Source organism: Pteropus alecto, unplaced genomic scaffold, assembly GCF_000325575.1.
Source record: "Pteropus alecto unplaced genomic scaffold, ASM32557v1 scaffold51, whole genome shotgun sequence".
In the NCBI taxonomy this organism is placed as follows: domain Eukaryota; kingdom Metazoa; phylum Chordata; class Mammalia; order Chiroptera; family Pteropodidae; genus Pteropus; species Pteropus alecto.
In genome coordinates, this window is record NW_006431922.1 from 2660877 (window position 1) to 2674880 (window position 14004).

At 42.0% G+C, this 14004-nt stretch overlaps 1 protein-coding gene across 1 annotated transcript in view; it reads left to right on the forward strand.

Annotated features, from left to right (window-relative positions):
- Positions 1 to 2914: 2914 nt before the first annotated feature.
- Positions 2915 to 14004, forward strand: part of ESRP1 (epithelial splicing regulatory protein 1) — a 51793-nt gene continuing 40703 nt past the window's right edge. The window contains exons 1-4 of the mRNA XM_025043353.1: positions 2915 to 3046; positions 3453 to 3695; positions 4925 to 5038; positions 7778 to 7892. Of these exons, the coding sequence (XP_024899121.1) occupies positions 2915 to 3046; positions 3453 to 3695; positions 4925 to 5038; positions 7778 to 7892 (604 nt within the window). The remainder of the gene's footprint in view (positions 3047 to 3452; positions 3696 to 4924; positions 5039 to 7777; positions 7893 to 14004) is intronic.

Below are 14004 nucleotides of genomic sequence, written 5' to 3' on the forward strand. Positions count from 1 at the left end.
TTTCCTTAATAAAAGTAGGTTTGTCAAAGAATTAGTACCTACTCTTTTTAAACATTTGAGACTTAAATTACCTGTAGAATCCCATTTTCAGATTCTCACCTTCGCAGTAATGAACTCTGCCCTAGCTCAGGAGACAAAGAGCTGCAAAAATGGGTGGGTGTTAGTCATTAAAATCATTCAACAAATATTTGTTGAGTGCCTAGTATAAGTCCGGCTCTGTTCCAAGCCCTGGGAATACTTACGAGAACAGAACAAAATAAAATCCTTGTCCTTGTAACTTAGTTGGGCAAATTAAAATTTAAATGAAAAAAAAAATCAGAAACCAAGGATCTGACTTCCTTAAGCAGGAAGAAAGCCAAGTCTCTGTGAAAAGGGCAGCTCTGAGACTTAATTCTAATATGGATAATGCTACGGAATCCCTGGCAAGCGCGCTGTTAAAGTTCTCAGTTCCTCCAAATGTGCTATACAAATGATTAATCCGAACGAACGCCAAAAGCCTGAAAGGAGGAGCGGGGCAGGACTTCCTGAGCTCTCTAACCACTTTCTCAGTCACAGTCGCCGCCCCGCGTCCGACCTCCCGGCTGCGCTGCACGCGGTTGGGTGCGCCCCGCCAGGGCCTCGTACCGGCTCCCGAGCCCCAGCGAGACTGCACCTCTCGGCCGAGGCAGGGCAGAGCACCTGGGAACCGCACGACGAGAAAGCCCTGCAGGGAGATGGCTCAGGGGAACCGGCTCCTCCAGGCGGCCTCGCCCACTGCAATGCAATCTGGGTGGTTTTTCCAGGTCCCTCCCTACCTCGTTTTGCCTCCAGTGCCGGGCCCCAGAGGGGGCTTGGAGATACCAGGACCAGGAGGGGCGAGGCCGTCGATGCGAACTCTGGGGCCCTTGCCAACCCCGCACCCTGCAGTCCAGGAGCGGGAAGCATGTTGCGATGGAACCCGAACTGCAGAGGAAGGTGGTATGGAGCACTCACGCCGGCCTTTATAGCGCTGCCTGTTCCGGGCAGAGACCGGCCTCCATTCGCGCTCTCCCAAGACGCTAAGCTACCTGCGCCGCGGGAGGCAGCTTCGCCACCGGCAGCCCCTGCTGCTAGGAAACGTGGTGGCGCGGGCCTCAGGCTCCCAAAACACTGCCCTGGCCCGGAGCCTCTCTATCCACTTCGGCGATGCTTCTTCTCCGTCGGGGAAGCTCGATCGCCAGCTGCCTCTGACATGCGTCCTGAAAGGTTCTCTCTCTGGTTTATAACCGGAGAGGGTTACTGTAACGCTAGGTGTACAGTTGCCTGATTTCACATCATGAATATAAAGGGCCGGAGACCTGGAGCCGATAATATAATACTTGAGACGAAACTGTTCCCAAGAATAGGTGAATTTGAGATATAAAACTAGCGGAAACTTCACCTCCAGCGCTTTTCTCTGTAAAATGTCAACAGGACCCACCACATTGAATCCGACTTGGCTGGGGGAAGGAGGGACACACAGCCTCTGCGCAGACAGCCTCTAGCTAGAGTAGGGAGATTAGGAAGTTGGCCAAATCGACGCAAGTACAGGAGGCAAAGGTATGAGTAGAGGGCATGGGGTCACAGCGGGGAATTCAGGAAGTGCCGGCTCTGGCTTGATTTACTAAAACATTCGGTACGCGGAGTAGCTGCATCTCATTTAGGGCTCAGGGCAAGTCAAAGAAAGTGGGCCCCTGCTCTGGAGGAGTTTCCAGCCTCGAACTAGCAGCCAGGACCAAACAAGACGTGGCAATTAAGGGAGTAGTTTAAGAGAAAAGGGAGTGGGGTCCGTTGCGCCTGAATTTCCTCCGGGGGAACCTCCTCTTGCCTAGCGCTCGGCGACTGCTTCTTTGAGCGTAACTTGGTGGCCATGAGTCCAGCTCCAAGAGCCTGGCTATGCCGCGCGTGGTAGTTTCACTCCCTAAGGTTGGCAGACGCCTCCGGGTTCGGAGGACCTTGCGCCCCGGATCCAGTCCGAGTGGGACGCAGGGCCTGCTGTTTGCACCTTAAAGGTGTGTTGGGCTCGGGAGCGGCTTTTCCGGTGCTTGGCAATTGCCCTCGCCACCTCCCAGCTGCTGTTGGCGGCCCCTCCCTCCGCGTTCGCCCTCTCTGGGCGCCGCGCCCTGGGCAGCTCCGCACCCCGGGCCTCACCTCTGGCCTCCTTTCGCATCCCCGCGCCAGCCTTTTCGCTTGACCCTTTAGAACCTCCGGCTTCGTCCCCCACAGACAGCATTTCTCTAAGCCCCCCACACTTCTCAGTTATCTCCAAGAGCGTGGGCGTGACCCCTCCTCCGCTCCCCTTAACCCTCACCCTTTTCCCGTCTGGCCTAGGTTACCCTCTGGGTGGCAACCGCCTCCTCCCTGCTCTGTGCTTCCCCCCCTTCTCTCCCGCCCCTCTCCATTCATCCAGCCATTGTCTCACACCCCCACCTCCCCTTTCCCCTGCGGCCTCCTCCCCCACCGCTGCCACGTCTTGGTTTGAAGGAGCCAATAGGCCAGCGCTGCCAGGTGTCTCTTACCTGCACCACGTGGGGGAGGGGGAAGGGGCGGGCAGGTAGAGCCACATCCCAAAACAGAAAAGCTTTCAGCCATTGCGCGCGCCTCCTGGGGGTGCAGCCCTGCTCCAGGCTTTTTGCATAGACGCACCGGCAATTGGATACAAAAAGGGCTGGTCTCCTGCTCCCTCCTTCCCACCCCCCTTCCTGTCCTGGGTGTGGAGCATCGACCAGGTGTGAGCTTGGGTGGCTGGTAACCGCCTTTTGCACCGGCAGCGAAGTGGAGGAGGAGCAGGAGGGGGGGTGGGGTGGGCGCTCTTTCTTTTTCTCTTGGAGAGGTTTTAGCACAGGTTTTCTCGTTCTCATTTCCACCCCAACTCACCGCCTCCCGACCCCCCTTCTCCCCCTCCCCACCTATCGTCATGACGGCGTCTCCGGATTACTTGGTCGTGCTTTTTGGAATCACTGCTGGGGCCACTGGGGCCAAGTTGGGCTCAGATGAGAAGGAGCTGATCCTGCTGTTATGGAAAGTCGTGGATCTGGCCAACAAGAAGGTATTTCTCCATGTTTCTGTCCAAATGATAGGGGTAGGGCAAGAAGTTTGTTGTAGAAGTTTTGGGGGGGGTGTCGGTAAACAAGTGCTCTTGTTTGCCCACTTGTGAGGCGGGACCCGGGGCCTAGAGAATCCAAAGTAAAACCAAACTTGTTGGCCATCCGCCTTGGAGCCATTTCAGCCCCCCAAAATCCGGCTCAGGTGGGGAGGCCGGGAGCCGCAAAGCCGGGTTCTCTGCCGGTCGGGAACGCCCGGCGGAGCCGGGGCGTAATCCCTGGGGTCCCTAGTGCCGGCTTTCAGGGCCTTTCCGACCTGATTCTGGTGGGGGTGGGGTCGGGGGCAGGTCTGCGCCGACCTCTCCGCTTCCGGAGCCGCTGGCGACCAGTGAGCTTTGATTCTGCGGCCAGACCCCTCCCGAGGCGCGGGCCGCGCTAGCAGGGGAGCGAAGGAAGAGGGTGAAAAAAAAAAAAACTCCCAAGTTTAAGAAGGGGGGAACTGACTCCTGCTTCTTTCCCCCGGAGGTGGGACAATTGCACGAAGTACTAGTTAGGCCGGATCAGTTGGAGCTGACAGAAGATTGTAAAGAAGAAACTAAGATCGACGCCGAAAGCCTGTCCTCCGCGCCGCAGCTAGACCAAGCCCTGCGACAGGTGACAGCCCTGGGCCTTGCTGCCCACCCCAGCCGAGCCGCCCAGGCGTCCTTCGCAGAGGGCCCAGCCCTACTAGGCTCACGCCCTCGTCCGGCGGTCCCTGCGCGTCCACCGGGTGGGGTGGCAAGACGCTGGGGCGCGTGGGTGGAAACTCAGCCTGGAGGCTTGGGTCGTGCCTTTTGGGAGCAGGTCGCTGATCCTCTTAGTCTCCCAAACCCCAGAGTCTTGGAGCAAAACTCTCCAGTTTTCGAGTTGCTTACTGAGTCATGTCCTAGGCCAGAGAATCAGCCGAGTTTTACTAATCGTGTGATGAGCGGAGTTTGAGTCCTAGCGCTCCTATCCCCTGGCCCAGGCCCCAGACGCGACTGTCCTCTGCCGGGGTTTGGGTCTGCTGCTCAGTCCTGGGGCAGAGGGCGCTGTGGTGTAGACGCGCGGGCCTTGCGCTGATGCTAGAGGTGGCCCTTGTTTGGTTTCAGGATTCTGAATTCCAAAGGCTCAGTTCCGGTTCCATTATTACTTTTTTGGTGTCCTTAATCCTAGCGCCGGGGTGGGTTTGCAGGCCCGGACGTGGAGGGCTACTCGTTGGGTCATCGTGAAAGCGGTGGAATCCCCTTGTTGGAATTGAAGTGACCTAAAAACCGGCTCCTCGGGGCTGCTGACGGGTACTGAATCCGACTCTAGGGCCGGGCGCTAAACATCTGTGCATGGATGAGTGTGGGGCGCTCTCAGCTGCCCTTGCCCTAGCACACGAGTTACGAATTAGAGGGGAAAATGATCATTTCTGAGGTGTGTTTCAGGAAACACGTTTCCAGACTTTCCATACCCATTACCCACGCTCAACTGGCATCTTTCTTAAGCCTAGTACATACAACTATAAAAAAAAGTAACACTAAGGAATGATGTAATCTGAAGGTAATATGCTGATGAAACGAGACCTCTGATTTAAAAGTCTTAAGCGGATATTTCGCAAAGAAGAGAGTACAGTCAGACGGAAGGAAGAAAAAATGTTTACTAAATTCTCCCCTGCATAACTGCAGGTTTATTGGAAAGTTTATCTAAAGGAAGCTAGACAGTTTGTGGAAACCGAGTCTTAATTATGTTGCCCCCATCGCGGATGTCCCCCTTTTACAGCAGTTAGCGCAGTTTTCTCTGGTTACTACCAACTGGGGCCAGTTTGCAGAGTTTGTAAATCTTCTTTCAATTGCGTCCTTGTGTCTTGTTCTTTTCAGTTTAACCAGTCAGTGAGCAATGAACTAAATATTGGGGTAGGAACCTCTTTCTGTCTCTGTACTGATGGGCAGCTTCATGTCAGGCAAATCCTGCATCCTGAAGCTTCCAAGAAGGTAAGAGTGCTGGCTTCTCAAAAAACGATTGGAATTTGGGGTGACTGGAGGTTTTTTTTTTTTTAAAAGATTTATCCAAGTTTGTTTATTTTAAATAAATGTGTGTGGGGAATTATTTCATGGGTAAAGAATTTCAGTTTGAGAAGATGACAAAGGGATGGTGGAGATGGTTGCATAACAATGTGAATGTACTTAATGCCACTGAACTGTACACTTAAATTGTTAAATATTGTGTTATGTATATTTTACCACAATACAAATTCATGACACTTTCATAGAGATGTTTGAGATTGCAGTAATTTTATATATACCCTTTGGTGATTTAAAGGTTTTCGCATCTGTCAGATCTTTAAAATGCTCGATTTTCTCCCTTTTTCAAAGTATATGACAAGTAGGAGAGAACTGTATTTTATTTTAATACACTAATATTCCCATCTTTGTGGAAAATGCTTTATCTGAAAAAGGAAGGAGCAAAAAAAAAAATCAGTTAAATCTTTTAAATTGTAATAACTTCATTTAAAAGCTTTGTACTAAAGACAACCATGTAACTAGTGAAACGTTACAGTATACTGCACTTTGACTTAAAGTAAATATTCAAAACTGATTGAATTTTGAATCAAAACAATGGAATTGGCCCCATCTTTTACTTTTGCTTATCTTTCTGATATGGAAAAGAGTATGGAGGAAAAAAAGTGATTTCTCTCCCTGGAGAAATGTGATTTCTCTCCCTGGGAAGAATGAGGGGTTTTGGGAAAATGGAGAGCATTGACAGCTGACCCAGTATAGCCAGCCAATCATTGCTAATATAGTTCATCTGATCAACTTAATTAGTTTGAGCTCTAAGTTTTTATTGTGATAGGCAGGTACTGAACTTGAAAGATGGAAGTAAAATGTATTTAGGGAAACTATATGAGGCAAGCCTTGCAATGAAAGTTTTAGACTGGCAATTGATAATCACAAGTGAGTAGTCAGTGCAGATCATCTTCTTTTTTTACTCCAGTAGGGAAAATGAAGAAGTTAAATGTATAATTGTAATTTTAAAAGTTTGAAGAAGAAACTCAAGTTTCTTTATCTTGAGGGTTGAGAAAATCACTCTCTTTATAGCAAACTTAGTAATTATTTGATTAAAAGGGGGAGTATTTTTCATTAATTAAATGCTAGACCAACTGTTATATCCTTGATCCAGAAATAGAAATAAGTGAGGACTTTTTTCCCCTCATATGAGGAGGGATAAAACTTAATCTTTTCCCTGTTGGGCTGGAGGAAAACAGATGCTTTTGTTATTTTAGATGGGCTGCTTTGGAAATGGGAAAACCTCCAGAGAAAAATTGAGACTGAGTCACTTCTATTCAGATTTTGATAAAGAAAACTAAAACAATTTAGTAACATAATGAAAGTCATTCTGTTCATTAAGGCAAATTAGAGAAAATGATAAAACATGGAAGAAAATAATCCTGCCACTCAGAAAACAACATATTAAAGTGTTTTTCTCTAATATGAACATACCTGGATATAGTCTTTTCGATTTTTGTACAAAAAAATCTTTTTAGCCTACTTTATAATTTAATATAACATCAACATCTTCTGTAAACACTAAATAAAATACTTGGTATTTTTAATGGATATAACTAAGCCAATCTTATTGTTGAATATATGGGTTATTGTCATTATAAATAGCTTTTAAATTAGCATTTTTGTAGATAATCATGAGGATTCATGATTGTCTTGGTAACTATTTTGAAAACCTTGGCCATGATACAGTGATACCTATTTCAAATATAGCAGGAACAAGTCACATCTAATAATCCGATAGAGAAAATTTAGATACATTATTGCATAGATGTTAGGGATTATAAGTATTAAATTATTTCCTTGACTTTCTAATGTAGAAATGGGTAGAATTTTCCAGTAAGTGAACACAAACTATTTTGAAGTTTTAAGAAAAATCTAAATTCAGTTTACAAAAAGATTTGAAAGTTGTTCAATAAGGGTTCCCCGCCCCCAGGGGAAAAAAATGAAACAATAGTGTAATATTTGCCCAAGCAGTTGAGCTCTGTTTAATAATCCTAAGAGTGGTGCTAGTAGCTAAGAATAGCAGATAATCATTTCTCCTTGGCCTTTGAGATTTGTGTTATCTTTTTTTTTTAAGTCTAATTTGAGTTCTGAAGTATAGCCAGAATAATGGTCAGGAAAACTAATGTTGGTCAGGACTATAATTTGTCACAAAACTAATCCTTTTCAGATAATCAGGAATTCACTATCTTAATCAGTATGCATTATTAGAACCCAGTATTTAAAACTACTACATTCTATAACTGAATTGTATGTCTAGGTATACATTGTAAACATATGCCTCTGTGTAAGAATTGAGAGGGCTAATATTGCTGCCTGAAAATGCAGATGGTCTAAAATGATTATGGCTAGAAAAAGTGTAGTTTTATCAAACAGAAAATATAAACTACAACAGCCCAGATGTATCATAGCTTCAGAAGTGTTTTGACTATAATACATAAGGGAGCACAAACATAATTCGTTGCCTTAAAATAAGATGACTTTTTTTCCCATGAGCCATATATATAGGATGTAATATTATAACAATCACTCATACATTCTATTTTTTAAAAACATTTTTAAAATTGTGGTAAAATATACGGACATTTAATTCTTAGGTTCCTAATTATTAGGAAAACATTGAACTAAATTCATCCAGTTAACAGTGTTTACCTTGTCCTTCCTCAGAATGTATTATTGCCTGAATGCTTCTATTCCTTTTTTGATCTTCGAAAAGAATTCAAGAAGTGTTGTCCTGGCTCACCTGATATTGATAAACTGAATGTTGCAGCAATGACGGAGTGTATCCTTTAAGTGATTACCCAAGAATCATTTCAAAAGGAAGCTCCACAAAAAATGCCAGTTCACGAAACATTAAAACATTTTTAACTTTGTCAGTATATGGATGAAATTGGCCTGTGCAAAATTTGTCTACTGTGCTATGAAGAACTAATAGCACAATTATAGGCATCTTTCAAAGTAGTTAAAATGTGCTGAGTTTGAATACTGATTTAGTTAGATGGATCTATGTGAGTTGAACACATCTAGAATAGCATTCAATATCAGATTCAGGAGTGGTTTGGGTTTTTTGGAGGTTGTATTGAAGAATATGAAGACTACTTTCTTTGATGCAGATTCCAAGGCCACTTGTTCTTGATTATCTTGCTTTTGGGTTTATTTTGGCTTTTTTTGAATGGATAAGAATTTTTTAAAGTAGTGGATATATGTCTGTACAAACAGCTACTCTTTGGCACTCCTTTTAACTTTCCCTGGAATTGTCAAATATAAGATTGTGGTGATGATAATCCATCTTTTGAAATGATAAAATTAGGTTGGGATTTTACCCACAATTCTTTCATTATCAAGATAGCATATCTAATGTATTATATATATAAAAATAAATTTAATAATTATAAGTCTTGAATGACCCATCATTCATCCAGTAAGTCTTTAAAGTACTAATTAGTAAGCAGTCATGTACTAACATATCAGATGGAATACTGAGTAATATAAAGGAGATGATACACCCAAAGTCACTGTGAGAGTTGTCATAAAGTCAGAGTTAAGTTGCTTTCAGGAACTTGTGGGTTATAGATGTTTATTCTTAAACTTTCTCATTCTTTGTCTGGAGTAAAAGCCTAGTTTTTGTTGTATTTCACAATTTCTTGTCTTGATTGAAAAAGGCTGTTTTGCACATTTTTTCCTAAACACTTGTAAGCAGTTCAAACCCATTTTACTTATGTTCTTACTTGAAGCAGTTTGCTGGAATTTGTTTTAGCTGCTTTAGCTATTGGTTAGTTACTGGTTTAGCTCCAGGGTGGAATAAGCACATTTTGAGGGAATTCTTATAAGAATTTCGTTAGAAGGGTGGGACAGCAGACAAATTCTTACTCTTTGCTTTATTGGTTTGAATGCTGTATTAGTTAGTTCAGGCTGCCATAACAAATACTATAGACTGGATGACAAACAACAGGAATCTATTTTCTCACAGTTCAGCAACCCGGGAAGTTCAAGATCAGGATGCCAGCACAGTTAGTTTCTGGTGAGGCCTATTCTTGGCTTTCAGATAGCTACCTCCTTGCTGTGTCTCACATGGAGGGGGAGAGGTGTGAGACAGGTGTGGGAAATGTCTTCCTCTATAAGGCCATTGGCCTAACAGATTAAGGCCCCTTCCTTATGACCTCAGTTAATCCTAACTGCCTCCTAAATACTATATTCCAGGTATAGTCACATTGGGGGTTTGAGCTTCAACATAGAATTTTGGGGAGGGACACAATTCAGTCCATAGCAAATGCTAAACCATTTTATTCACTGGTCCAACATGGAGAACCAAAAATTCTAAAAAATTGGTAGATAGTGGAGGGAAACTCCAATAAGTTATCTTAATTTAGAAAAAGACAATTTGAACAGGAAAGGCAGTGTATTAACAATCGTTTATCTCTGACTATTCATTTTTCTCTTTTAGCAAAGAAAATCCCTGGTGATGATAGGTCAGATACTAGTAAAAATTTCCATAACTATAAAGAAGTTCTTATATTTAGATATTTTGGTTTTCTCAATGAGTTGACAGTTGAGGGAAAACTTGTTAAAAGTTTATCCATTCTTTTCTCTCTGGTTTCTTCCTAAGAGTTTTACATGTATAAGATTTAGGGTTATTATTAAACATTTTCAGCATGATAGTCTGAGCTTTTTACTTGTTCTGCGCTGTCTGTAGTATCCACACACCAATGTATAGTAGAACTTCTTAAAAAGTGTGTCATCTGATTAGGTCAATGGGTAAGATGCTACGCTGATTATTTTTTCTGTCATTCCTTTTAATCCTAGTTCTGTAACTCTTTGTTGGTGGTGATTTTTAAATGCCATGGAGATGACAGTCAGAAATATGTGACTGCAGTAGACAGATGAATTGTGAATAAAGCTAAGTCGGGCTCCATTTCAGGCACATCACACCTGAAATTTTAGGATCTCATGGCCATTAAGTAATGCATTCTTGAAAAACTAGGGAATTTTACATTTCTAAAAAAATAGCTTAATTATAACCTAGTTTCTTTTGCTTATATTGGAAGAGTCTTAGATTTATAGCTTTATTGCCAACCAAAAAGTGGATTTTAATCTTAAATGTTTTTATTAATGTTTTATTTGCATGGTTCCCCCCCCCACCGCGACACACACACACATAGCAGGTAAGAAATTTTATTAAGTTTTCCTAGCAGTGGTTTTACTTTGCTACTGTAATCAATTATTTTATGACTCTTATTCAGAGGGAATTATCTTCCTGACTAGGCTACTAAACCAATTCTTCAGGTCGAAAGCAATTATACCAAATATGACTATCAACTTGTCTTTATCTGCAAATGATTTCTACAAAGTCCATTCTTTCAGACCAGTGAAGATTTCCTTTCTAATGTGGAATTGGCACTAAATTTGGAAACACATCCTCGGTGGTTTTGCCAATTTGCTCCTGAGGCATTACCTGTTCCACCAAGGAAACCAGCAGGGGAGGCAGAGAGTAAGAGAATATGCAGCTTTGCTTTCCTGGTAAAGTCACTTGCCTTGTCTAAGCCTCACTTTTATCTCAGGTATTCTCAAATGAAAGCTTTGTAAACCATCAGGTGATACGTAAACAAAAAAGTATAACCACTTTGATAAAAGAAAGGGTTTCAAGAATTTCTTGAATGCAGTTCTGGTCCTTATTTTAGCACTTCCCTCTTTTGTCATGTGTTGGTTCTAAAACCACTTCTGGTATTAGCGTTGGGCCTCTTTGAGTTATTCCAGTGGCAGTTGTGTTAGCCTGCTTTTTGAATTATGTAGTCCCAGCTGGAGAGACGACCTCATTTAACAGGTGAACTGTGGATGGCATTTTGTAAGCTTTTTACCTAATCAGGAGATAAGGTGGTGAGAATGTGATGATAGGGATTAGTGCCTTTCTGATTTTTTGGTTTGTTTTGAGGAAGAATTTATTTTAGATCCACTGTGGAAATTAACACTAGTTGTCTCCTGCCAAAAGAACACTTTGATTATGGGACTATTTGTATAAATGAGTTACCCATTTTTTAAAAAGAGCAACCCTATTTTACCCCCGTCACTTTGAATGGTATTACTTCCTCCTGGTTTCTTGACCTGTTTTTTGTTAGCTTTGTTATTCATGAGCTGATATATTCTCATTAATCAAGACCTCTACTGTTCACTCAGCCAAGCCTTTACTAAGAACTTATTTTTCATAAAGTATGATATTATAAGGAGAGCATGTGAAAGAAGAGAATTATCAATTGAGTGCTTACTACGTATCCCATCAATAGCCTCACAACAGCCCAGTGGAGACTGTATCACCTCCTTTTTATAGCTGGGGAAACTGAGGCTTACAGGTTTTGTTTTAAGTTAGTTAGAAGCACCAGCATTTCATCCTGAGTCCAATGCAAAATCCTGCTTATTAAATAGGGGGTAATCTAGAATGCATAAAGATCATTTGAGGGTGGGGTTGGCCATTTAAATAGATTATTTATCTTCCTTATAATAGGAAAGGGAAGTCAATTTTGTAAAATTTCTATCCAGTTGTAGGGTATTGCATCTGTATGTGCTGTTGGATGTTATTAGCAAATGCCATTTTACTCGTGCAGCTTTCCATTATCAGATTAAAAAAAAATCACTAAATTACTCTTGCCTGCCATCCAAGAGTTAGAGGTGTGTGTGTGTGTATTTGTGTGTATGTGCTACTAACAGTGACATTGGCCTGTATACACACACACACACACACACGTTCATATATAGCAGAGTTGTTAACAGCATGAGCTCCAGAATCAGACTTATTGGGGCTGTACCTCTCAACCTCAGTTTTCCCATCTTAAAATGGGCATGACTACTGTAAGGAGTAATGACACAGTATATACAACCACTTATCCAGTGCCTGGCTTGCCACACGCTTTCCAAAGTTGGCCGTGATCCTTCAAATCTCACCAGGTTGTTGGTTGTCTCAGATGAAGAAAAACAGTTGCCAAGGACTTTGAAAAGAGCTTCCTTATTGATTTAAGACTATTTAAACTTTTACACTTAAAACTTTTTAAAACTGTATGTGATACTGGATATAGACATTTTAAAGCATCAGCTACGTGTTGATACAGGTAAACTTCAAGGTTAACCTCACTTTTTTCATTTGTAAAATATTGTGTGTGACTGTGGTTCATTCTGCTCTTATGTGCTCGTTCTGATTACTTGAATGGTGCCTTTGAAATCACGCAGAGCTTCATTGCCCTGCTTAAAAAGTGGAAGGAAGTGCTGAATACTCTTGGTACCTTTCTGCGTATGAAAGGGATTTTAAATATTACCAAGTGTACAGTTAAGCTGGGTTAGCAGTTGACTTTGTTAGCTAGGGGGAGAGGGGAATTATCTTTGGCATTACATCAACATGATGTGAGCCAAATCGGCAAATGCTCTGGTTTGTGGTCTGTAATAAGTTAAGTGACTAGAAATACAACATATTTTTGGCCAGAACTCAGAGATGTGTTAATTTCATGGTGTTTATTTTCGTGATAAAGTAATTTACTTTTAAAAAGTTAGTTGGGAATTCCAGGATAACTTTCTTGTTTTAGAAAGCTTTAGAAGACTTGTTTTATTGTCATGGAGTCTCCTTTCCCTAATTTATCCCAGATAAATGTGTATTTCTAAAGTAAAATTTTCATTTCTTTTGTTGCATTAGCCCTTACTTCCATCTTATTTCTTCTAGGGCGTAATTGACTTGACAGTTTTGTTAGACATTCTTTTATGTGGTGCTTCATTACAATAATATCTCCTGAAGAAATATTTGTTAGAGTGGATCTCATACCTTTTGGAAAGAGTAAAGCTTCTGAGTAACAGAGTTAAAACTGTGGTTTTAGATTATTTTCCCTGCATTTATTATTGTTATGAAAAAAATTTTGTTGCCTTAGCTCAATATATTATTTTACATGAACATTCTTGATTTGCTTCTTTCAGAGCTCACTTTAAAATATAGCGGATTATATTTATAGAATCTATTTTTTAAATCATGCCGCTCATTTAAGGGTAAGCTGTCACTTTTCCCCTTCCCTCCTTTATATAATTGTAGGAAATTTAGTTCTTAGTTGGAACAGTACTTTCAACTCTTCTCTTGCCATGTTTTGTTTGCTATTCCTTTGTTTATTAGCATAGGTATTATAATATGTCTGAGAATATAGGCAGTGGTATTATACTCTAAATACAAGTAAATAGCAGAAGGGGAAGAAACAAACTTCTGAGAGGTCTATGGCAGGGAAAAATGACTTTGAGTTGGGATTTTGAATTGGGATGCAATTATAATATATTATTTAAATTATATAGTTTAAACATAATCATTCCACAGTGTATTTATTACTTATATGTGTGATTCTTTTAGTTATAAACTGAAAATTTTTTTCAAAAACATGTTATTTACAGGTGAAAGTTGAGCATTCAGACATCAAATGTGTCCATTTTCCAGCAGCGGGGCAAGGTAACGTTTTTGAGTAGATGAGCTACCACTGCTGAACTTTGTGAAATTTCTCTTTGAATCCCACCTTCACCTAGTAAAAGCGAGGGTTAGATCCTGAAATCTGTTTCACTAAAGATGGCACTAAAAAAAATACTCCTCTTATTCAAATATAGGCATCTCTGGACTTCTCAAAACTCTGTATAAATGCAGCAGTTTGCTCACTCGTGGCCTGAAATGTTAGTTTTGTTCCCACCATGTTTGGCTTCACCCTGTGTTTCCTCATGGCACTTCTCATTTGTGAAGCTGGCTGAGCCTGTTAGTGCTGTTGTGCCTGCCTCAAGGGTAGGATGAGTAAGTTGCATATGGCGAGCCATAAATCAGGAGGCACGGACTCATCTTTCCTTCCCTCAAGATCAGACATGCAGGAGGTAATTCAATATATAATTATAAATCG